Raw genomic sequence first — 25870 nt, forward strand, 5'->3', positions numbered from 1 at the left:
CAGAATTCTTCATCTTTACTAGCCCGTTATACAGAAATCATAACACATCTCCTCAAGTAGGCAACCACTGTTGCAAGGATTTTGTTAAGAGCTTGTGATGCCCTTGTAAGTTCAAATGGTAAATACAAACTGGAAATGCAGTTTGCTCACTATCAAGGGGAGAAAACTCATGCGGCACCTTTTTTAATACTGTATATGTTTTTATTAATTGCAATGGTTTTAATTATCCACACAATAAATTCTGCTTCATGTGGGCCCAGCCGATGAAGGTGTGAAGAAGACGTCCAAGAAGAGCAAACACACCAACCGATTGTACACATTCTGGCATTACACAACAAGGTCAGGGTGATCTTATTAAATATCTTCCTTTTCAAAATCCATTCACATAATAAGATTTCAAAATTGGTCTGAGGTCCATTCCCTACTTTGATACCAGAAAATCTGGCATAGCATCCTCCAACCTAAAGGCTTTAGGGTGCTTTTGATGGACCCTTTTAGCAGAAGAGATCCAACTCTTGAAGAAGGATAATTGAGTTGTGAGTGTGGAAAAGGACATTATTCTTCTGAGTAGAGAGGAATTTCTAGAGCAGAACACCTCACATTTGTAGATGATACTGGAGGACAACACAAAGTTCTGCGGAGTCTGGAGTACCCACTGGTCTACATTTCTGAGGAATTTGCAATCATTTAGGTAAACTTAAAAAAAAAAAACATTTTGTTAGTTTTCAACAAAGTTATACATGCATGATATCATTTCCATACATAATCCTTGTTCATTTTAATTATGCAATTATTTGCCTTCTACTCTTTTTCACAATTGCCCAGTATGAGAGCTTTTTAAAGCATTAACTCCTTAGTATAGTCTGTCTCTTTATGGTGTAACGTTGGTGCTTAGTTGTTGAGTTAGGTTCTTACAGTTTTGTTCAATAGCCAAAACAATTGGTTATTCTATAAGTTTGTTCTGGTGGCTTCTGGTACAGCTACAGAATACATTTGTATTATTTCAACCAACAACTAACACATTAGTACCAAAAAAAAAGATAGCGACCGCCACACAAAAATCCTGAGTCATGTGTCATATTAGAAATGAAATACTACAAATTCTGGGGCATATGGGTCTGTGCAGGTGCAGGGTGGGGGGGGGGGGAGGTGTAATCATGCATCGACTCTTCTGTTCTGTATAAAGGTTGTGGACAAGACTCTGCGGACGCTGTACGACTTCGGGGGGGGCGAGGGAGGGGGAGTGTTGGGGGGGGTTTTTGTATCATTATGTATACTTTCATTATGCATTTTGTTGTCACTTATAAAAGTCGATTGCTCCCGTGGTAATGTATGGTTTGATTCTGCAGTTGTCTCTGGGGTGCAGAGCCCTGCAACGTATGTGCAATTTGACAAATAAAATAGGTTTTCAAGAAATGAAATACTACTTCAAAAATATGCACAAGGGTGCAGTGAAATTGTGTTTACCGTATTATTCCATCTACGTTAGAGAATGGCAGGAGGGGGTGCAAAGAAAACGCCTAGTGTGAGGAAAGCATGTGGCAGTGCCACCCAATCCTTCTTTGATAGTTTTAGATGATGGGGTTTATTTTCTTCTTTATGATTGCACAGTGTTATGCTCATCTTCCTCGTCTTCAGGAGAAGCCTCTCATGCCCATGCTATCCCAGGGCCTATTATCACCTCTGTATAGCTAAATATGGTGTCTCTGCTTCCAGTTTTTCTAATTTTCTCACTTTGTCACCCAAACCTTGAGCTTTTGGTACTTATGTGTCCTCTCATCACCATCACACGATCAGGCATTTTTTTGCAATTGGCAGTACCTGGTCTAGAAATCTTGAGGTAGTTTTAGCCATTTTGGGTCTGGGCATTAGTCCCAGTAAACCACATTTGGGGTTCAGTAAGTTAGATCTACCAGTGGTTTCCTCCGATATATTCATTATTTTTGCCCAATATTCTTTCATTTCATGGCGGTGTCATAGATATGTCGAATGTCTGCCTCATCTCTCCCACTTCTATGTAATTCTTGCAATGGTAGGTCATACATTTTCTGAAGCGTACTAGGTATTAGCAGTGGAGATTTTACACCTTTTGCAGCCCCTGGCGGTCCCTGCGGGTGGGTGGTGGAGGGAGTGGGGTGGTGGTGATCCCTGCGTTTGCTGCCCTGTGACAGCCGCAGGTAAGAGTGGGGGGGGGCACCGTCCCCAAAGTTCCTGCTGGCCAGGGTCGGACCACCCCCCCTTGCTACGACACTGGGTATTAGATAGGTTCTATAGAGGACACTTAATTGAAGTAGCTTAAATCTGGCATTTCTCGATATTTTAGGGGCATAGGAGAGTATCAGGGTTGTCAGTATCTTTCAATTCTCTCCCAGGTCATGCAACCATTTTTTCCATGAGAGAAGTCAGATCTGATTTGGTCTCTGAAAGTAGGACCTTTTTGGGGCAGTTAATAGTCGCCTGCTCTCTCCCACATTCACTGGTTGTTTCAGCACCAAGAATGTCTTGGATATCTCTTCCAAACTGTACATCTGAAAATTTGGCACAGGCTTGCAATTGGCTCAAGGGATATAATTATTCTAGGGCATAATCTGCAAAATCAACAATCGTCCTGTTGGCATAAATTTCCTCTAAATTCTCAACCCACATCTCCTCAGGTTTTGAGTCTACCTGCTCATTCTACTTTCCACAGTCCCGGAAGACTTACTTTTGAGATTGCAAGGACATACAGAAGGTTGATGTTAACCTGCGTCAGTAATCTGCCTGCTCAAATGTTGCAGAAAATTAAAGAAACAGGGGTAACCCTATAACCCAAGGAACCTGGGCCTTATCAACAAAATGTAAACAATGGTTCCGTAGGGAAGCAATTACTTTGAATCATACCAAATCAAGGACCACAGCATATTTAAATCAATTGAATAATCAATATCAAACAGAATTATATACTTCTAAGTATAGCAATTTATTTCTTTGTATTTTGATTTGAAAATAAACAAAATCCGAAAATTTAAAAAGATAAAGCTAAGGCTGTATATACAATATTTTTAGAAAACGACGCAGTGAAAAGGTGAATAAAGGGGGGGAGGAGCCTAGCGTGCAACCAAGATGGCCGAGTAGGCTTGTGGCTCCCGGGGGCCTCCGCAACCTCCCACGTCTATCCTGTCATAATCCTGATTTTTTCGATGGGCTTTTGTTTATGATCTTGCGCTAAGGTGCCACTCGTTTTCCAAATCGAAATTGGACTCCGGGAACGTGTTTTTCTGGCGATCTGAAGTTTGCGGCCTTCTCCGGCCTTGGTGCCGAACTCGGGTTGGTGAGGTGCCCGGCTGCGAATTGAACAACAGCGGCATGCCAGGCTGGGCCTGCCCCGGACCCCGTGCTTTCACTTTCGGTTTCGAGTTGAGCTACCGAGACTGATGCGTGGGACATTGGGAGAGCTGCGCAGAGTACGGAGTGCAAGGCCTAGTCTTGAACTGTAAACGGGCCTCTTTCAGTTAGCGGCCCAGATCTCCTGGCCTTCCTCCGGGTGCTGGAGGGTGCTGACCTTGCTGATCGCTGACGATGACGACGAGAGTGGACGGCGACAAACTGAAACCCAAATCTACCCGGAGGGGAGCCTATTCCCAGGCCAACAATATGGACCGCTATGCACAGCCAAAGGGATCCCCTAGTGGATCGCGTAAATCGCCTGAGCCGCCCAAGGAGGCCTCGGGCGCATCATCCGAATTGACCCTGTTGGATGTCATGGGGGCCATTGAGGAGATGAAGGTGACTGTGAACCAGCAATTGGATACTCTGGCTAACAAATTGGACTCGGCGCTGATTGATGTCACCTTGGTCAGAGCGGACCTGTCGAAAACCAATGACCGGGTCGACTCATTGACCCAAGCAGCGTCGAGCCTAACGGTAGATGTGGCCGCCTTGCAGACGACGGTGCGGAGGTTGCAGCTCGCCAGTGACCTGACCGAGCGTCGCCTTGAGGACTCCGAAGGCAGGGCCAGACGGAACAACGTCCGCATTATCGGCGTGCCCGAACGGTCGGAGGAGTCTGCTGTGGATCTTTTTGTGGAGGCTCTAGTGGTGACTCATCTAGCACCCAAAGGGCTGAGCAAGTTCTTCGCTGTGGAACGGGCCCACAGGATCCCGGGGGGTGCGCCCAAGGTGGGTGCCCCCCCGCGGCCTATCATTGCCCGACTTTTTAATTTTCGGGATAGAGACGCTATCCTGCAGGCGTCGAGGGTGGCTGGGCCATTATGATTTGAGAACTCTAATGTTAGCTTTTACCCAGACTTTACACAAGCGGTTCAAAAGCAACGGATGGGATTCTCGGCCATCAAACGGCGCTTGAGAGACATGGAGTTCAAGTATGCGATGCTGTTCCCGGCTAGGCTGCGGGTCGAGTTGGATGGTCGCTCCCACTTCTTCGACCGGCCGGAGGCGGTGGGAGAGTGGCTGGATGCCCTACCCAAGAGTCGGGATCGGGAGGGTCGGATGGCGGAGAGCGGAGAGGGTTTGACGGAGTAGGAATGGAACTGTGATCCTGGTGATGGACTGTATTGGTAACGTTTTGCACCTGTGGCTGCACTGGACTCCAGTTTGTAACGCTTTGCCCCGTGGTATTTGGAGGTTGCGGGGGGCTTGCTGGGGCCCTTTCCTCCTTCTGGGTTTTTTTCTTGTCCTTTCTTCATATTGGGGCGACAGGCACACTGCATGTTGGGGGGGCTGTTCGGGCTCACGCAGGGGTGCAGGGAGGGGGGAGTTTTGTTGGGGTTGATGGGGGGGGGTTGGGGTTTGTTTGTTTGTTTCACAAGGCGGGGTAATATTTTTTGCTGTGCTATTATGATTGTGCTCCCCGGGAGGGGGATATTTTGTGCTGGGAGGGATGGGGGGTAGGGGACTGAGACTTCTTTCCTGGAATGTGAATGGGCTGGGGGACAGGATAAAGCGGGGGTAGTCCTGCAGTTCTTGAAACGTATTTCGCCTGACATTGTGTTCTTGCAGGAAACGCACCTCATAGGGAACTCTTTTCATGCCATGAACAGACGAGGATATCGCCTCCTGGCCCATTCTGGTTTCACCTCTGGCTCGAGGGGAGTGGGCATCTTAGTCAGGACCTTTCTCCCGCTGGTGGTGGATGAGGTGCTCCACGACGACAGAGGGCGCTACACTGCGCTGGTGGGGAGGTGGGAGGGTAGATTGATTTCGCTGGTCGCGGTCTACGTGCCGCCGGGCCTGCAGACGGCCACCTACGCTGATTTGGGACGCCTGCTGCTTAGGCTCCCGGGGGGGGGGGGTGTTGGTACTGGGGGGGGACTTTAATGCGGTGGTTTCCGGTATTGAGGATCGATACCCCCCTAGGGACCTCCCTCGGGCCCAGAACTGGCTGGGGGGCTTTCTGGATACCCTAGGACTGATAGATTGCTGGCGGTTGAAACACCCTGGACACGCGCAATATACCTTCCACTCCGGGGCCCACGGTAGTCTTTCGAGGCTTGACTATATGCTAGTGCCTGCGGCCCAGGCGGGGATGATCGGAGAGGTGCGACACTTGGCGCGCGGTATATCTGATCACTCCCCCCTTTTGCTGCACCTAGATATCGCCCTGGGGGCGGAGGGGAGGGTGGCTTCGATCAACCCCTGGTACCTCCGGAACCCCACGATTCGTGCAGACCTGGTTAAGTCTTTGGAATACTATTTTAATGATAACGTGGGGTCGGTGTCTTCCGCCGTCTCCCTTTGGGAGGCCTTTAAGACGGTGCTCCGGGGCCAGGCCCTATCTCTCATTTCCCACACCAAAAAATGCGAGGCGCAGGAGGTTGTTCGGCTAGAAAATGAGATCACCGAGTTGGAGAGTGATTTGGTGCAAGGTGTTACGGATGACAGATTGCATGTGCTGGAGCTTAAGCAGGCCGACTATAAGGCGCTGGTTACTGAATCTGCTAGGAGTATGAGCAGGGAGCAACAGGGGCGATTGTACCATATGGGTGATAAGGCAGGGAAGTTGATTGCCTAGTTGGATAAGAAGGAGAGAGCGAGTCGAGTGGTGCCGGAGATTGAGAGGGTGGATGGTGTGCGTGTGACGGACCCCGGTGACATTGTTGATTGCTTTGCGGAGTATTTTCACGGGGTCTACTCTCCGGTCTCAGAGCGATCGGAGGAAGACTCTCGACTGCTGCTTCGAGATATTACTCTGCCTTCCCTATCTGATGAGGATAAAGTATTGATGGATGCGGCCCTATCGCCAGATGAGATTGCTTTGGCCATTCGCTCCATTGCCTCGGGTAAGGCCATGGGTCCTAATGGACTTCCCATCGAATTGTATAAGCTACGCCCAGATGCGATTGCCCCGTATCTCCGGGACATGTTCCTTGAGGCTCAGGCGGCGGGCTCCCTCCCTTCTGACCAACGTCTTGCTACTATTGTTGTTATCCATAAGGAAGGGAAGCCGCGGGATCGGTGTACTTCTTACAGGCCTATCTCTTTGTTAAACGCGGAGCCCAAAATCCTCGCCAATCGTCTGATCCGGGTTGTGGGCGACCTGATTCATCAGGATCAATCCGGTTTTATACCCCATCGCAATACCGCTTTGAACCTGCGGCGACTGCATGGCGTCCTTGCTCGCGCCCCATTCATTCGTGAGCCGGCCATCTTGGCGTCCTTGGACGCTACCATTGGCGTTCGACAACTTGGAATGGCCATACATCTGGGCGGCGTTGGCGAAGTTTGGGTTTGGCCCGGGGTTTATCGGTTGGGTGAAATTGCTTTATGACAACCCACTGGCACAGGTAGTGGTCAACGGACGGGTGTCGGCTCCCTTTGTTTTGGGTAGGGGCACCCGACAGGGATGTCCACTGTCGCCTCTTCTCTTTGCGCTTTGCTTGGAGCCCCTTGCGGAATGGTTGCGGTGGCACCCCTCGATACGTGGCCTTAGATGGACGCCGGAATACGAGGATCGTGTTTCCCTATATGCGGACGATATCCTCTTGTATATCCTCTTGTATCTTGCATCTCCGCGTAAATCGCTCATTGTATTGGTGGATGTGTTGAGCTCCTTTGGTCGCAACTCCGGATTGGTAATTAACTGGGCTAAGTCTTGTGTATACGTTCTCTCCGCGGAGGCCCCCCCCCTTCCGCGGGGGTGCCCTATCCAGATTGCGGAGTCGGGGTTCACGTATTTGGGTATCTTTATAACCCTGGACCCGGTGGCCCGGTATGAACGGAATCTTCTCCCCCCCCTTCAGTGCCTAAGGGCGGATGTGGCGGGTTGGCGGCGGCTGCCGCTCTCGCCGCTCGGCCGGGCAGCATTGTTCAAAATGATGTCGCTACCACGCTTTTTGTACGCCCTGCAGAACACTATGGAGGTAGTGCCGGCCCGTTATTTTCGGGAGGTGGAGTGTCTCCAGCGTCGATTGTTTTGGAACGGGCGGCCGCGGATTGCTCTTGCTAAACTGACCCTACCGTGGTATGACGGGGGGGTCGCCCTCCCTGACATTAAGCGATATTACTGGGCCTCCCAGTTGGCTGCCGTCAATCACGGGATGTATGGCCCTGCTTTGAACCCGGCTTTTGAGATGGACAAATTGCTACTGCCAGGCGGAGACTATAATCGAGCACTATACTCGGGGTCCCTTGATGCGCGGTTGACGGGCCCGACGCGGGTCGCGGTGCAGGTGTGGCATGCAGCAAATGCGGCGATGGGGTGGAGGGATCGCTTGACTCGGGCTACGCCATTGTACGCGTCCCAGCGTTTGGGTTGTCTGTATACTACGAAAGGCTTCGAGAAGTGGGATACGATTGGTATCAGCACGGTAGGGGATCTCTGGACGAAAGGGAAATTTAAGACGTTCGACATGCTGAAAACGGAATACCAGTTGAATGATAGGGAATACTATCGGTATGTTCAAGTTCATCATGCCTTGTGTTCCGTGTTTTCAGACGTGGCGGCTATTCCGGAGCATTCCCCGTTGGAAGACAGAGTATTGGACGGCTATGTGCCGGATAGCACCATTTCGTTGATTTATAAAAAGCTTATCAATGATCGAATGGGTTTGCTGGCCTCATTGCGGGAGACATGGATTGCAGACGGTATAGAACTGAACGACGAGGATTGGGTGTCAGCGGTGGCCTCCCCGAAAGAGGTGGCTATCCCGGCCCGATTGCGGTTCATCCAGCTTAAGATACTGCATAGAGTGTACGTCACGGGGCCTGGCCTGATGCGTATGGGGTATTCGGTGGATGGTTTGTGTAAGCGAGGCTGTGGGCTACTGGGGACTTTTCTCCATATCTTGTGGGAGTGTCCGGAGGTGACTCGGTTTTGGTGCAGAGTGCATGCGGTGTTAGAAGAAGTCACGCATGTTGCCTTGTTGCCGGAGGCACGTAGATGCTTGCTGAATGTCTGGGAGCCGACTGATTACAATGTGACGCAGACGCAATGGGTGACTCTAGGCTATATGATAGCGAAGCGTGACATCGCACAATTGTGGGGCTCCCAGAGGCCGCCAACGGTCTCCGAGTGGAAGGAACACATGGACTGGTGTATGTTTAGAGAGAAAACGGTGTATGTGGCGAGAGGCAAGCCTGGGAAGTGGATTAAGGTGTGGGGTCCCTGGAACTCCTATCGTGGAGGTATTTGCGCCCCGCCCCAGACGCGTGAGATGGATGCCGCTCTGTCTCCCTAGCCCCCGCATTCCTGTATGCTCCTGCGACATGCGACTTTGTCGCTTCTGCCTTGCCCCCCTCCCCCCCCCCCTCTGTCTACCTGGGTTGGTTTACTCCCTCGATACGAGGAGCACATGTTTCTGCCATTGACCTCCTCTGCCTTGTGAGTTTGATGTTTTCTGTTTTTCAAAAATATGAAACCTTTCCTGTTTGTTTAGGGGCTGCGGCTGTGGCTGACTGCGATAATTAGCACTTTAGTAACTCTTTTGCTGCTTCATTGATGTGCATGTTAAGTCGTGCCTAGGTTTACACTGCGTTTAGCGGCCGGCCTGTTGGTTGTAGGCCCATACTTGTATCTTTTCGGAATTGTAATAAAGGATTTAAAAAAAAAAAAAAAAAAAAGGTGAATAAAGTGACTCAGTGCAAGTGACAGTGCAAATAATTACAGTATATGTACGTATTTACAAGATATAACAAAAAATATGTACACAATTCCTAATTTTTGACAAAGTCCTTAGTTTCCTCATGGGTATGCGATAAACCTTGTAAGGCACATGTCCTATCTTTTAATTGTCAACAAGGAAATCAAGTTAATAAGGGACTGGGGAACCGTCAACGTTTCGACCCTGCATCAACCGCTAATTGTAAGTAGTCGTAACGGGTCTTCTTCAGGACACGGGAATTGTATACCAGCCTAGGATATAGGTGATTGAATAGATGTGACCAATAGTGTCGATGTTGCCAACTCTTCTACTTATCCAAAGGTGGAACAGGCTCGTAACGGGTTTAATCTGTACAGCGGGCCTCTTATTCTGCCAGATTGGCTTCTTCTTATTCCCTCTCTCCTTATTCTTGCTGCTTTCATTAACAAGAATTTCTCTTGAGTGTTTCCACTGACTTCAGAGTTGAAAAAGGGCGTGTACCACTTCGAAAAAGATTTTGTTGCTCAAATGTTGCAACATGATGATCTACTAAGACACAGACTGTTCATACAGCATTCTAAGAAAACATCCATGTGATAGAAAATCCTCCAGATCAGCCCCCAAACCACCAGAGAAGCACCTATCACATGCCCTTTTTGGGGCTCCGAAAGTCTGAATGACTCTTCCCATAGCAGCTTGTCTCTCCACACGCCCAATACAATCCAATGATCACGAGTCTGAAAGCAACATCAGGTCTGAAATGTCTCTCACGGAAGGACCATTTTCTATAAACTGACTTAGATGACCTTGAACATGCTAGACAAAAAGTGTCCAAGCAAGCAAACAAATTCACAGCACAAAGTAGGGGGTGTGGATAGAAAAAATGAAATCATTTGGCAAATGCTGTGTAATGTCTCCTGCTGGAGAAAGTGCACGCTTCACAATGGGAAGAATCACACAGTTGAAAAGAGTCAAGGGAAAGTACTATGCAGGAGTCAGGAATTTTGAGCAATCCCATGTCCTACACCAGGGAATACGTGGTTTACAAGGTACCTCACTGGTAAAACAATTCCTACCTCCACTAGCCTGGTGTGCAGAAAGCATACCACCTGTTAGCCACAAATAGGCAACAACGACATCAGGGATTTTGGGAAGAGCTTATGGTACTCATGTAATGCCAAATGGGAGAACCACAAATTGGCAGTCCAGTAAATCCACTCCGAAAGGGAGGAACTTATGCTATTTGCCAACTGAGGTGCGAAGTAGGCACTCTGGAAGATAATGGACAGCATCCAATCATACAGGTACACCAGTTGCATGGCAAGGTCAGGATTAATGAATTATTTTTCGGAAACCTATTCACATAGTAAGATTCCAATATTGGTGAGAAGTCCCTCTTCTTGAGTACCAGAAATATCTGGCTTATTATCCCTCATACCAAAATCTTTAGGGCATTATCTTGATGACCTTTTTTAGCGAACAAGATCTGAGATCTACATTTTAAAGAAAGATACTGGAATAGGGAGTGATGGATGGGAGGCCAATGTATGATTTAAGGCGATTAACATGAACAGAAAAGAATACATCCATCTCACAATTTGGAGAATGCACTGATTACAGGCAACGTTTAACACCAGAACTGGGTTAACAGATAAGAGGAGAATATTTCACTCACATAAGGCATACACAACAATATAGATATCTAAAATATGTCATAGAATTGCTGCAGGAACAGGGAAGCCTGTTTACCAGGTTTCGAGATCTTTTTCTTATCAGAAGCATGAATCAATTTCAGTTCAAATATTAATATATTGATTCATAAATGCAAATGATAGTGTGCACTATATAGACAACACTGCAAGGTTGGTTGTCACAATTATGTAAAACAAAGTATGCGTTCTTCTGGCCAGCATATCCAAAGTTATCGTTAATGCTGTGGCACTCCTGCCAACACCAGACTGCAGGTAATCTGTGGATACATCAGTAATGTGTCCAAACTAATGCAATGTGAAGATCTAACAACCAACCAAAAATTCACAAGGAGCAGATTCTTCTTTCTAAGGTGCTTACTTCTTTTGCACCGGAGCAAGTATGAATTTGAGGACCCTGCTCTCTGATTAGAGGAGAACAATCGGTCAGCCCATTAATCATTGGAATTGAAGGGAGGCTTTACTGCTTTGGGTGCCGTAGACTTCATTAGGGTAACCGAATAATTGGCTGCAGGTCGCCCAACTACGGAAGCCTAGTAAAAGAGCTCGAGTTGATTGGAGTTTGCTGTCAAGGGACAAACATACCTTCATCTTTATCTTTTTGCAAATCAAGGTTAAAGATGGATGCTCTTTGACATGTTCAAGAACTCTGCATGAAGCTCTCCACAAGAAAGCAAGATTACTATATTACTGGTGCCACTGGCATAACGAAACTTGAGGGGGGCCCCCTGAAAGGGACGTGGAGGGGCCCCCTCCGGACTCAATCAGGAGCTCTCCAGCCAGAGTACTGTGCTAAGGGGCCCCCCTGGGGCTTGGGTTGTGGGGCCCTGTGTTATGCCATGGATTGGCAGAGATGCAGAGACTGATGCTTGGGAGCACCAATCAATTATCCCTTTTGTGATGCTCCACACCTGAGTTGCCATGCACTTGCTCCTCATGGCAACTAAAGATCAGAAGCCCTCTGACTTGGCTTTATGTGGCACGGCGGGTTCACTTCAAGACAAGACACTTTGCTTGAGCACAGGGGTTTCCACGTGCGGAGGCCAGTGCTTAATTTGTGCTGGTGGTAGCAGGTGGTTGGCACTGGCAGTCATTTTTAAGTCTCGCCTGGCTATCGCGTAAGCAATCGCACAGCGAGACTTATGTAGGGGCTTCAGAAAATGCTCCCAAAGGCTTCTCAGGCGGATCGGGTGGCGGTTACGCGCACAACCACACGCATTCCATTTGCCACCAGCTACTTCCTGCGCGTGCGCCGCCTCACGCATTCAGAGAGATTAAGTAAGGGGCACAAGACCTTAGGAATGCGGTTTATGGCCAGTGCATGTGAGGCATTCAAGCACGAAGCTGGCATCTGGCATCGGACTTGAAAACAGCAGACTGCTTTCGCCAGCGCGCGCTCGGCCTCACTTCCTGCATCCCCTCTTACAACAATTAACTTTCGTTATAACTCACACCCCATATGCTCATTCCCTCCCACCCTTCCTTTGATGTCTGCTTTTCTTGTTGTTTACAAACCACGCCACACACTGCTGCACGCCACACACTGCTGCACGCCACACACTGCTGCACGCCGCACACTGTTGCACGGCACACACTGCTGCATTACACACTGCTGCATTACACACTGCTGCATGCCGCACACTGCTGCACGCCTCACACTGCTACACGAAACACTGCGGCACGCCTCACACTGCTGCATGCCTCACACTGCTGCACGCCACACACTGCTGCACACCACACACTGCTGCATGCCTCACACTGCTGCACGCCTCACACTGCTGCACGTCGCACACTGCTGCATGCCGCACACTGCTGCACGCCTCACACTGCTGCACGCCTCACACTGCTGCACGCCTCACACTGCTGCATGCCTCACACTGCTGCACGCCTCACACTGCTGCACGCCGCACACTGCTACACGCCACACACTGCTGCACGCCACACTGCTGCACGCCACACACTGCTGCATGCCGCTGCACACCACACACTGCTGCACGCCACACACTGCTGCATGCCGCTGCACACCACACACGGCTGCACGCCACACACTGCTGCACGCAGCACACTTCTGCATGCCGCACACTGCTGCACGCTGCACACTGCTACGCGAAACACTGCTGCACGCCACACAATGCTGCACGCCGCACAATGCTACACGAAACACTGCTGCACGGTACACACTGCTGCACGCCACACACTGCTGCATGCCGCACACTGCTGCACGCCACACACTGCTGCACACTGCTGCATGCTGCACGACACTGCTGCACGCAGCACACTGCTGCACGCCACACACTGCTGCACACTGCTGCATTACTCACTGCTGCATGCTGCACGACACTGCTGCACGCAGCACACTGCTGCACGCCGCACCCTGCTGCCCACTGCTGCACGTCACACAGTGCTGCATGCCTCACACTGCTACACGAAACACTGCTGCACGCCACACACTGCTGCATGCCACACACTGCTGCACGCCTCACACTGCTGCACGCCTCACACTGCTGCACGCCGCACACTGCTGCACGCCGCACACTGCTACACGCCACACACTGCTGCACGCCGCACACTACCGCACGCCACACACTGCTGCGCACACTGCTGCATTACACACTGCTGCACGCCGCACACTGCTGCATGCCGCACACTGCTGCATGCCGCACACTGCTGCACGCCTCACACGGCTACATGAAACACTGCTGCACGCCTCACACTGCTGCACGCCTCACACTGCTGCACGTCACACACTGCTGCACGTCACACACTGCTGCACGCCACACACTGCTGCACGCCGCACACTGCTGCACGCCACACACTGCTGCATGCCGCTGCACGCCACACACTGCTGCACGCCACACACTGCTGCATGCCACACACTGCTGCACGCCACACACTGCTGCACGCCACACACTGCTGCACGCCGCACACTGCTGCACGCCGCACACTGCTGCACACCGCACACTGCTACACGAAACACTGCTGCACGCCACACACTGCTGCACGCCACACACTGCTGCATGCCACACACTGCTGCATGCTGCACAATGCTACACGAAACACTGCTGCATGCCACACACTGCTGCACGGTACACACTGCTGCACGCAGCACACTGCTGCACGCCACACACTGCTGCACACTGCTGCATTACTCACTGCTGCATGCTGCACGACACTGCTGCACGTAGCACACTGCTGCACGCCGCACACAGCTGCACGCCGCACACTGCTGCACGCCACTGCACGCCACACAGTGCTGCATGCCTCACACTGCTACACGAAACACTGCTGCACGCCACACACTGCTGCATGCCACACACTGCTGCACACCTCACACTGCTGCACGCCTCACACTGCTGCACGCCGCACACTGCTGCAAGCCACACACTGCTGCACACCACACACTGCTGCACGCCGCACACTACCGCACGCCACACACTGCTGCGCATACTGCTGCATTACACACTGCTGCACGCCGCACACTGCTGCATGCCGCACACTGCTGCACGCCTCACACGGCTACACGAAACACTGCTGCACGCCTCACACTGCTGCATGCCACACACTGCTGCACGCCACACACTGCTGCACGCCGCACACTGCTGCACGCCGCACACTGCTGCACGCCGCACACTGCTGCACGCCACACACTGCTGCATGCCGCTGCACACCACACACTGCTGCACACCACACACTGCTGCACGCCACACACTGCTGCACGCCGCACACTGCTGCACGCCACACACTGCTGCACGCCACACACTGCTGCACGCCACACAATGCTACACGAAACACTGCTGCACGCCACACACTGCTGCACGGCACACACTGCTGCACGGCACACACTGCTCCACGCCAAACACTGCTGCATACTGCTGCATTACTCAGTGCTGCATGCTGCACGACACGGCTGCACGCAGCACAATGCTGCACGCCGCACACTGCTGCACGCCGCTGCACGCCACACAGTGCTGCATGCCTCACACTGCTGCACGCCACACACTGCTGCACGCCGCACACTGCTGCACGCCGCACACTGCTGCACGCCGCACACTGCTGCACGCCTCACACTGCTGCACGCCTCACACTGCTGCACGCCTCACACTGCTGCACGCCTCACACTGCTGCACGCCTCACACTGCTTCACGCCACACACTGCTGCACACCACACACTGCTGCATGCCGCTGCACGCCACACACTGCTGCACACCACACACTGCTGCACACCACACACTGCTGCACGCCGCACACTGCTGCACGCCGCACACTGCTATATGAAACACTGCTGCACGCCACACACTGCTGCACGCCACACACTGCTGCACGCCACACAATGCTACATGAAACACTTCTGCACGCCACACACTGCTGCACGGCACACACTGCTGCACGCCGCACACTGCTGCATTACTCACTGCTGCATGCTGCACGACACTGCTGCACGCAGCACACTGCTGCACGCCGCTGCACGCCACACAGTGCTGCATGCCTCACACTGCTACACGAAACACTGCTGCACGCCACACACTGCTGCACGCCGCACACTGCTGCACGCCACACACTGCTGCATGCCACACACTGCTGCACGCCGCACACTGCTGCACGCCTCACACTGCTGCACGCCTCACACTGCTGCACGCCTCACACTGCTGCACGCCTCACACTGCTGCACGCCTCACACTGCTGCACGCCTCACACTGCTGCACGCCACACACTGCTGCACGCCGCACACTGCTGTACTCCACACACTGCTTTTATGCGAGTTTATGCTACTGACATTGTAAATGACAATGCCTTTTATTTGTTTTAAAACCAAAACATAAATAAAAGGCATTGTAATTTTACAATGCCAATAGCTCAAACTCTTATAAATGCGAGACCTATTGCATTGCAAATGCTTGTTGGGGATGGAGCTTGTTCCTTATACTTAGTTTGTCCCAAAAGATGAGAGAGAGAGAGAAAGGCAGAACAAGGAGAAAGAAGATGGAAGGAATGAAGAACAATATGAAAAAGGTGACAAAGAGAGAAAAGATGTTGCTTGTACACCAGTATGTATGATTGAGGCCTCTATTGCTAAAGGAGTCCACAGATGTTGCTGCCTGGCTCTACTGTACCTTGGAACAGGAGACTGAAGATGCAAGCTACCCACATCGAGCTGTATACGGGGAGCAGGACATACCGCTCATCCATCTGTTTAAATCTCTGCACTTCCAAGATGAGATCTGTAGAGAGATCTCTTTTGACGGGAAGCTCACGAGGTGAGAGATGATGGTCACACATTTGGGACGGGAGAAATGAATCCCTTTTCACTGTACCCACACATTTCTGAGTCAGTCATAATTCCTGTCAAACATTTATCAGGCACTAAAATGACAGTAACAAATTCAATAGCCTATCACAGCAGACAGACGAAGGGCAATAACACGTGATATGGTGGATGTCTGGCGTGGCACAAGCAGCCCTTCTCCACAGTAAGAAAAGGAGGCAGTGGCGTGGTTTGTTAATGCCTTTTACCTGTGTTAAATACAACACAAGACTAGGCCGCCACTGGCTCTAGGGCTGGGGCCACCATACACATGCAAGCTCTTACAGAGTTCACGTGGTAGCATCAGTGAAGCCCCCCATTCTGAGCAAGAGCTGCGCTCATTCAAGGTCACAAACACAGAGTAAAAAAACGAAAAATGCCTAATTGACTGGATAATCGATTTCTCTCAGAAAAACACTGCCGCATTCTAAAAACAAATCAGTGCATGAAATCCTTTATACTCAGAAATAAAACGAAACTGTGATAAAAATGACATTGTGATCTAATGTTTTGTTTTGGAGTTGCAGGTATATTAGTTTCAGGCTTGATTCAAGCCTGTGCTGTTGACGGTAATACAGTCAACGAAAAAACAGATAGTACTTCTCAGAAATATATTATCTTGTGTCTCTCGATTTTCAAAGGGCAAAAGAAATCCAATTATTAAACCTGTCAGACATCTTATAAGAAGCGACAGAAAACTAAAATCCCTCCTGGCTTTTCAGCTAGGTACCACCCCAAGCTGAAGAAAGGTAGTAAAACACCCACGGTAACAAAATAAATAATGTCTGTAGCTCAACAGAGCGGTACATGGTGTACTTACCCATGGACCCAACACCGGCAGCGCGGAACTGTCCAAGAATCAAACTCTGTTCACTTTCTGCCAAAGCAAGTAGCAACTCGTAAGCTTCTATGCACTGTTCACTGAGGAGGGAGAAAGAAACAGGAGATTAGAACCAGCGACTGACACCAGTATGGCCTCCACCCTAAGTCAGTCAACAACCTCATTCCACCATTTTGTGACTGCAGGTTCAAAGGCTGGCGATCACAGGCGGCAGAGGAGTCACACGCCAAAGTCTATGAACAGGTTACCCAAACATGCACGTTAGATCAGCTCATTGAGTTATACGCTTTATCTGAAGCGCAATCAATATAGCAGGTACACGCAGTACTACTTTGCGGGTTCACTGGCTCATCTGAGGCTGGCTACGGTCTGCCTAAACGTTGATGTTTCTGGAGCCAGAAGGGCTGTTAGCTTCAGTGGGATATCTAGAAACAGGTCGAAGACATTCCGGAATTGACCAGTGAAGCATTTAGGAACTACATCTTGCATGCTGTTGAGCATCCACCCAGAAGCAACCAAGGTAGCAACAGGGCAGGGATCAGCTACCAATCCCCAAACACATACGTCTCTAAACCATTTCATATCCCATAAATTATCACGCAGGCAAAGTACACCTCAAAACACTACAGGACAACGCAACATGTGGGCCTCAGTGTGAACTTCCTGAAAAGTCTAAGGGTTGTGAGAAAAGGGCACAAGAGTGGAATGGCAGCAAAAAGATGTGCGTAACTGGTATCGAACATTTTTAATAAAAATGTTTGCATACATTATAGCGGGTGGAGCCAGCAGGCCCTACAATGGTCACGGATCTTTGGGGCTCTTTGCTAGGCTCAACATCTTTGAACTGTATCCATACAGGGGTGGGTTGTGCAACACTGCATTAGTGTGGTGGTGATAAATTTCTGGAAGCTCTCAATTTCATCTGCCCTAAACGCAGGGATGCATCTGTGCGGAGGAAGATGTTTCAATCACCACAGTCTCCTTGCAGCTGCTCACTCACATAAGAGACAGGGAGCAGATGATGGAGCACCAGCAACTAAGTAGCTCAGAGACCCCCAAGGTATAGGATAACAGAGATGACAGTAGCATTACACCAGTTGCTGTCTGAAGGAGGACATCCCAGGAAAGGACAAGCCAGAGGAGTACTGTTTCCCAGTGACTGTGGGGCACTCGCTTCCGAACCAAAGGAGAAGAGAGTTCCGACTACAAACATCCCATCAGAGGCATTGACTTGTCTACAGACCCATCTTTGTAACTCTTCAGATTCTGACAAAGATCTTTGTGACATCTGAGCGAGGGTATCTCGTGGTGGTGATATGTTGTCTGCGGCCACATGCTCCATTAAGTCCTGAAAAAGCACAGCAGTGAAGAAGAGGGAAAAGGACGATTTTTTGGGTGGCGTGAGGGACTGCCCTAAGTTCTGGTATGAGAGACACTACTGAAGGACCACCTTACCTAATGGAGTACAACTAACTGGAGGAGAACAGGCACTCTTGCATTCATCAAACGCCCTACAATCTGACATAGGGGAATAAAGTTTCACAGAGGGAATGGCTGTGCATAAAAAGTGGATAATCTGTTGAGAATGATGTTTTCATAAGAGTACACGCTGAGACAGCAAAGTGCAGGTTCAAAGCACCAGAGAGGTAAAAGGCAGAGACTAAAATTCAGGCGCAAGAGATGCAGTCTGTTATATCCTACTGTTTGGTATAATGCATCCTGAATGAATGAATGTAGTTTTATATAGCGCAACGTCCACTCCAAGGAGTATATTGGCGCTTTAGCGGAGAAAGGACATCTGAGAGGAGAAGAACTAAAATGGCAGAGCTTAACTAAGAGACCACGCAGTATTGTCTGGAATACCGAAGATCCAGGTTTTTAAGGAGTTCCTAAAAATGAGTTCCGTTTGTGTGTGTCTAAGTTGTGTTTGCAGGGAGTTTCAGGCTTTGGTCCCTAGGACCGCAATTGTCTTTCCACCTCTAGTTTTAAGTTTAAAATTGGGGACTGTTAAAAGATTCTCTGAAGATGACCGTAAAGTATGTTGTGTGGTGTATGGCTTAGTTCTGGAATTTAGGTATTCTGGTCCGTTTTTGTAGTTTTATAGATGATGGTCATAACTTTGAAAAGAATCCTCTTATGAACAGGCAGCCAGTGGAGGGTTTTTAGTGCTGTTGCTGAGGAGGAGTCTCTGGGCAGTTTGAGTACCAACCTCACTGCAGCATTCTGAACTACCTGTAGCCTTCTCAGGACCGTTTTTTTGGTTCCTGCATAAAGACTATTACAGTAGTCCAGGCGAGATAAAATTAAGGCTGCCACAACCGTCTTCTTAGCAGGCACCGGGAGTAGATCGAAGAATTTTCTGAGAATTTTTATTATTTGAAAACAAGTACCTGCCACGGTGAGAGCTTGCTTGTGGAAGGATAATGTGTGATCAAATTTTATTCCCAGATTTCTCACTGTGTATTAGGAGATGGAGCCGAATTTGACAGCCACCACAGGTTAGGCCTGAATACGTTGGACTTGCCAAACAGCATAATCTCTGTTTTAGAGCTGTCACATTTAAGATGATTCAGTTTCATCCAATCCATCACTGCTGTTAGACAGTAATTACATTTTTCTTCCGCCTCTATAGAGTTTTTATCAAGGGTGAGGATCAGTTGAGTGTCATCCGCATAGGCAATGGATTCAACATCATAAATGTCCATCATAAGGAGAAGTGGTGCCATATAGGGGTTAAAAAGGGTTGGGCTCAAGGACGAGGCCTGAGGAACCCCTGATGCCAGCCATTTTTCTCCCGATTTGTAACTTCCCAATGTTACAATCTGATGCCTGTTTTCTAAAAAAGATGTGATCCAAGCCAATGCATTATTCGTGATTCCACTGTATGCAAGACTGTCTCTCAGGATATCATGAGAGACCGTGTCAAACACCGCTGACAAGTCCAACAGAACCAGTACCGCATCCTTACCCTGATCCAGGGCAAGTTTTAGGGTCTCGGTGGTGTGGAGTAGTACTGATTCTGTTGAATGGCCGGGTCTGAAACTAGATTGCTTAGGATGTAGAATGTTAGCTTCTTGCATGAAATCATTGAGTTGGATGTTAACTAGTTTCTCTGCAATTTTAGTCAAGCATGGCAACAATGAAATGGGCCTAAAATTGGAAAGGGTGGTGGGATCCGAGAGTTTCTTTTTTTGAAGTGGCTTCACGGCGGTGGTTTTCCAAATGTCAGGTATTTTAGCTAGCCTAAAAGTGGCATTAATTATCTGATTGATGATGGGATTTATAGTGTTCACCAGTGCATGTAGGATTTTTGGAGGACATGGATCGAAAGGCGAGCAAGATTTACAAGAGAGGATGGCATGCCTAGATTGTTCTAAGTTAATCTCCTTAAAACATGAGAGTTCCATTTTTGTCCCTTAGGTCTGGACTTTTTTAGGTTGGGGGAGTGTTTTCGTAAAGTCTTTCTTTAAATCGCAAATTTTGTTGTCAAACAAATCAGCGATTCGATCACATAGGTCCTGTGATGGAGGGATTTCCTGTTCTAGGATTTTTGGGTTAGTAAATGATTTTACGATATTGAAAATGGTCTTCTGGTTGTCTGCTTTATTTATTAAATTGGAATAGTGTGTCTTTTTTTCTATTTTCATTTGCTGGCGGTAGGTTCTAAGTGCTGATTTAAAAAGCCCCAGGTCTTCTGTTTTGTAGTTTTTCCTCCATTGCTTCTCTAATTTTCTACATTGTCCCTGCAAGGCTTTTAAACTAGGGGTAAACCAGGGAGCTGACCTTTTTTTTAAATAATGTTTTTCTTTAGGGGAACTAAAGTGTTGGCCAGTGACAACATCCAGTCATTAAAAAGATTGTTGTCGATTTCAGGATCCCCTGTAAGAGTGGGTTTTTCAGCTTCTGGTATGCTCTGCAGATTGGGATTGGAGAACAAGTTATTCCACCTCTATGTGAAGACTGATTGCCCAGGTTTTTTTTCTAATTGGACGTTATTAAAGTCAAACTTGAAAGGGATTAGCTTATAATCTGACCAAGTTATCATGACTGGAGGGGCAGTGATTAAGTTGGCTGCATTTGTACATATCCCATCCAGGGTGTGTCCCGCATAATGTGTAAACCCCTCTGTCAGCTGTTTTAGCCCCAATGTATTTATGATTTCTGTGAACGTGTTTGTATTAGGAGTATCTGTTGCTTCAAGATGGAGATTAAAATCACCTAAAGGTGTAAAATTTGAGTATCACTAAAGAGCTTATGCTTTCGCCCAAGGTATCTAAAAACTTGAGAGCAGAACCCGGGGGCCTGTAAATCAGGGCCCCCGCAAACGTAGTGCAGTTGTCTAATTTAAAACTAAAACAGTATGTTAGAAAGGGTAGACGGACCGGGAGGGTCGGCCGGGGTCAGGAGGAGAGGCCTCCGGGGAGAGCCGACTTCAGCGATCGTACAGACAAGTAACTTCCCCCCCACAGACAGATACCACACACGGATAAGGTTCAGTGTTCTTTATAAGCACTTCTTAAGGTACGGTTGAATGGTACAAGGAGGTCTGGACTCAGGGGTCCCCTCGATTCAAGTCTATCAATGCAGGGTAAGGGGGAACGGGACAGTCTGGTTACCAGTCAGGTAGTTCGGATGAGATGATGACTAGCTCACAATCCTCGAGCTTGGTGGTTTAGTTGGTACGGGCCGCGGCAGCGCCAGCAGGTCCCGGTCGAGATGGTCGGTACACGGTCCGCGGCAGCGCCAGCAGGTCCCGGAAAGATGGTCGATGTACGGTCCGCGGCAGCGCCAGCAGGTCCCGGTGAGGATGGTCGTTACAACGGCCCGCGGCAGCGCCAGCAGGTCCCGACGAGGATGGATGTTGCAGAAGGCCGCGGCAGCGCCAGCAGGCAGGACGATGGTTCACAAGAGCGGGCTACGGCAGCGCCAGTAGTCCGTCAAGGCTGAGTTCTCTCGGTGTCTCTCGACTCCAGGATACAACTGCCTTCCTGCTCCGGAGTTGCCCCAGTTATAGGGCAGGCGCTCTTTGATGTCCGGACCCTCGCACTTGGAGGTCGGAGGGCCCGGGATGAAGGTGTCCAGACACCCAGCAGGGGGTGGAGCCAGCGCCTGGGGGAGCTGGAGGCGATCGGCACCTGGCGGGGGAAGAGCTCTTGACACTTCGCCCTCCCATTGACCTACCAAGTGGTCCGCTCACCTCCCGGGTGGATGGTGGTGCCGGGATGTCGGGGCCGGTCAGGCCCGGGGTTAGGGTCGGGGCGAGGCCACGCGGCCTCGTGGTGCAGGGCCCAAGATGGCGGCTTGACCCGGCCGGGGGAGCCGGTGGGGCTGGGCCCCGTGATGAGTAGAGGTCCGAGGGCAGAAGATCCGTCGGGAGACGGGGTACAGGTGCTTTTCGTGGGTTATGCCTGGTGGGCCGGAGCTCGGGCCCTGTCGTGCGGGGAGGGAGCAAGCCCTTCGTGTGGCCTGTCCAACATGCGTCCCCCCCAGCTGAAGGCGGGGAGAGTCACCCATCTCCTTGGGGACTCTCTTCGTCGAGGCGGAAAAAGCGGGACAGGCCATCCGCGTTGGCGTGGTCTTGGCCTGGTCGGTGCTCCACAGTGAAGTCCATTCCCTGCAGGGAAATGGACCAGCGCAAGAGTTTTGGGTTCTCCCCCCGCATCTGCATCAGCCACTGCAGGGGTCGATGGTCGGTTTGTACCCGGAAGTGGGTACCGAAGAGATAGGGCCGGAGCTTTTTGAGGGCCCACACCACTGCGAAGGCCTCCCTCTCGATGGTGCTCCAGCGCTGTTCTCGGGCCAGGAGACGTCGACTGATGAAGGCCACCGGCTGGTCATGACCTTCGGGGTTTAACTGAGAAAGGACGGCTCCGATGCCGTGGTCGGAGGCGTCGGTCTGTACCATGAATTCCCGACTGTAATCGGGGGCCTGGAGCACAGGGGCGGTGCATAGAGCGGCCTTCAGCTTCTCGAAGGCCGCTTGACAATCGGGGGTCCAGTTAATCCGCTTCGGTTGGTTCTTGGACGTGAGACCCGTGAGGGGCCCCACGATGCTGCCGTAGTCCTTCACGAACCGCCGGTAGTAGCCGGTGAGCCCCAAGAAGGCTCGGACCTCGGTCTGGGTGACGGGGGGCTGCCAGGACTGGATGGCAGCAATCTTAAGTTGTAGCGGGGCCACCAGCCCGCTTCCCACTTGGTGCCCAAGGTAGGTCACAGACCCTTGGCCAATTTGGCACTTGCCGGCCTTAATTGTGAGGCCGGCCCGCTGGAGGGCCTGTAGGACCTCTTGGAGGTGACGGAGGTGGTCGGGCCAGTGGCGGCTGTATACAGCGATATCGTCCAGGTAGGCAGCGCTGAACTCTTCGAGCCCCGCCAAGACCTGGTTCACGAGGCGTTGAAACGTGGCGGGGGCATTCTTCATGCCGAAGGGCATGACCTTGAATTGGTAGTGGCCATCGGGGGTAGAGAAGGCTGACCGTTCCTGAGCCCTGGGTGTGAGGCCGATCTGCCAGTAGCCCGCTGTTAGGTCGAAGATACTGAGGTAGCGGGCGGCCCCCAGCCGGTCGATTAGCTCGTCTGCTCGGGGGATCGGATGAGCGTCGGTCCGGGTGACAGCGTTCAAGCCCCGGTAGTCGACGCAGAATCTCAGTTCAGGTGCGGTGCCGGGGGCAGCGGCTTTGGGGACCAATACAACCGGACTGGCCCAGGGACTGTCCGAGGGCTCGATGACCCCGATTGTGAGCATCTTGGCCACTTCCTCCTGTATGCAGGCCCGTACCCGATCTGGTACGCGGTAGGCCCGGTGTCGGACAGGGGGACTGTCCCCGGTGTCCACGTCGTGCAAACACCAAGGGGTGACCCCGGGGGTGAGGGAGAACAGGGTAGCGTACTGCAGCAGGAGGTTCCGGCAGCCCTGGCGTTGCTCCGAAGTGAGGGCGTCAGAGAGCCGGACCCCGTCCACGGAGCCGTCATTCTCCTGAGTCTTCAGAAGATCCGGGAGGGGTTCGGAGTCTTCCTCTGCCCCACTGTCCGTAGCCATCAGGAGGCTGAGTTCTGAGCGCACAAAGTGTGGTTTGAGTCGGTTGGTGTGGAGGACCCGAAGGGGGTTCCGGGAGGTCCCCAGGTCGATGAGGTAAGTGACGGGGCTTTTGCGCTCGACCACTTTGAAGGGCCCCGTCCACTTATCTTGCAAGGCACATGGTTCGGTGGGGGACATCACCCATACTTGTTGTCCAGGCTCGAACTCAACGGAGGAGGCATTGTGATCATACCACCTCTTCATGTCCTCCTGGCTGGCCTCGAGGTTCGCCTTGGCCATCTCTCTGAAGCGCCGGGTCTGATTGCATAGGGCCAGGAGGTATTTGAAGACGTCTGGAGGGGTCTTTAGGGGGGCCATCTCCCAACCTTCTTTTACTAGGCTGAGGGGCCCTCGCACAGGGTGCCCGTACAGGAGTTCGAAAGGGCTAAAACCGAGGGACTTCTGGGGAACTTCTCGGTAGGCGAAGAGGAGGCACGGGAGTAGTACATCCCACTGGCGACGGAGGGGCTCTTCCAATCCCCCAATCATCCCCTTGAGAGTGCGGTTAAAACGCTCCACTAGTCCGTTCCCTTGGGGGTGATAGGGGGTCGTGAATCTGTAGGTGACCCCGCATTGTTGCCAGAGGGACTTCATGTATTTGGATATAAAGTTCGTGCCTCGGTCGCTGACGACTTCTCGGGGGAAGCCTACCCGGGAGAAGATCCCCATTAGGGCCCGGCCAACCACCGGAGCTGTCACGGTCCGTAGGGGCACCGCCTCGGGGTAGCGGGTGGCATGGTCCACCAGTACTAAGATGAACCTGTGTCCTTGTGCCGTGCGGGGGTCCAGGGGCCCCACAATGTCTATCCCCACCCTCTCGAACGGGGTGGTGACCACAGGGAAGGGTTGCAGAGGGGCTTTCAGCTTCCGACCACTCTTCCCGCTGGCTTGGCATGTGGGGCAAGATCGGCAGTGGTTCAGGACGTCGTTCCTCATTTTCGGCCAGAAAAAGTGGGTCACTAGGCGGCTGTACGTTTTGTCCTGGCCCAGGTGTCCAGCCAGGGGGGCATCGTGGGCCAGGTTGAGCAGAAAGTCTCTGAAGCGGAGAGGTACCACCAGTACTCGACCGGCCCCCAGCTCGGCGATTCTTTGCTCGCTGTATAGCAGGTCGTTATCCCAGTAGACCCAGTGAGTTCCGGTGGAGTCCCCTGCGTTCTGGGCGCTGGCTTGTTGGCGGAGTCCCTCGAGGGAGGGACAGGTCTTTTGTTCCTGGCGGAACTGTTCTTGGGTGGGCCCCCCTGCTTGACGCCACTGAGCCAGGTCAGGAAGGTTCTGAGGTTGCGCGTCCCCTTCGGTCGTCGGGTCTGGGAGGCTGGCCTCGTCGTTGTCTTCTACTGGGGCGACCGGGGGCGGAGGTGCTGGCCATTCCGGTTCTTCTGATCGGGGGACGGCACGGGCGGCCATGGACCGGGTGGTTACGCAGGCCCAGTCCGCGAGGCCCAGCATCCCCAGGTGCTCTCTTCTCTCAACGGTGGCCCACGGGGAACTCTCGAGGTCATTCCCCAGGAGGCAGTCCACGGGGGCATCGTCCCGGACCGTCACCTTCAACAGGCCGGAGACCCCTCCCCATTCGAACGGGACGCAGGCCATTTGACACATACTCTCAGAGTTGTCTGCCGAGCGGACGGGGCAGAGAATGTTCGGCAGGATCTGCTCGGACTTCACCAGGTGACAGCGGACGGCCGTCACACTGGCGCCTGTGTCACGCAAGGCCTCGGCTCGCTGTCCATTAATGGTCACCCACTGACCGTATTTCCTGGTGTTAGCGGGGAGGGGGGCCCGTGGGACCATGTCTCTTCCCCCTAAGCACGCCAGGACCATGGCGGCCGGTTCCCACTCTTGCTGGGCCGGCTCATACTCTTC

At 51.5% G+C, this 25870-nt stretch overlaps 1 protein-coding gene across 3 annotated transcripts in view; it reads right to left on the reverse strand.

The window, feature by feature from the left end:
- The window catches only part of MCC (MCC regulator of Wnt signaling pathway), a 1374593-nt gene that overhangs the window by 187485 nt on the left and 1161238 nt on the right, over positions 1 to 25870 (reverse strand). For all 3 annotated transcript variants that reach the window (XM_085632616.1, XM_085632618.1, XM_085632617.1), the window contains one exon: positions 16909 to 17009. In XM_085632616.1, coding sequence (XP_085488742.1) covers positions 16909 to 17009 — 101 coding nt within the window. The remainder of the gene's footprint in view (positions 1 to 16908; positions 17010 to 25870) is intronic.

Source organism: Triturus cristatus, chromosome 2_1 (genome assembly GCF_964204655.1).
Source record: "Triturus cristatus chromosome 2_1, aTriCri1.1, whole genome shotgun sequence".
NCBI lineage: Eukaryota > Metazoa > Chordata > Amphibia > Caudata > Salamandridae > Triturus > Triturus cristatus.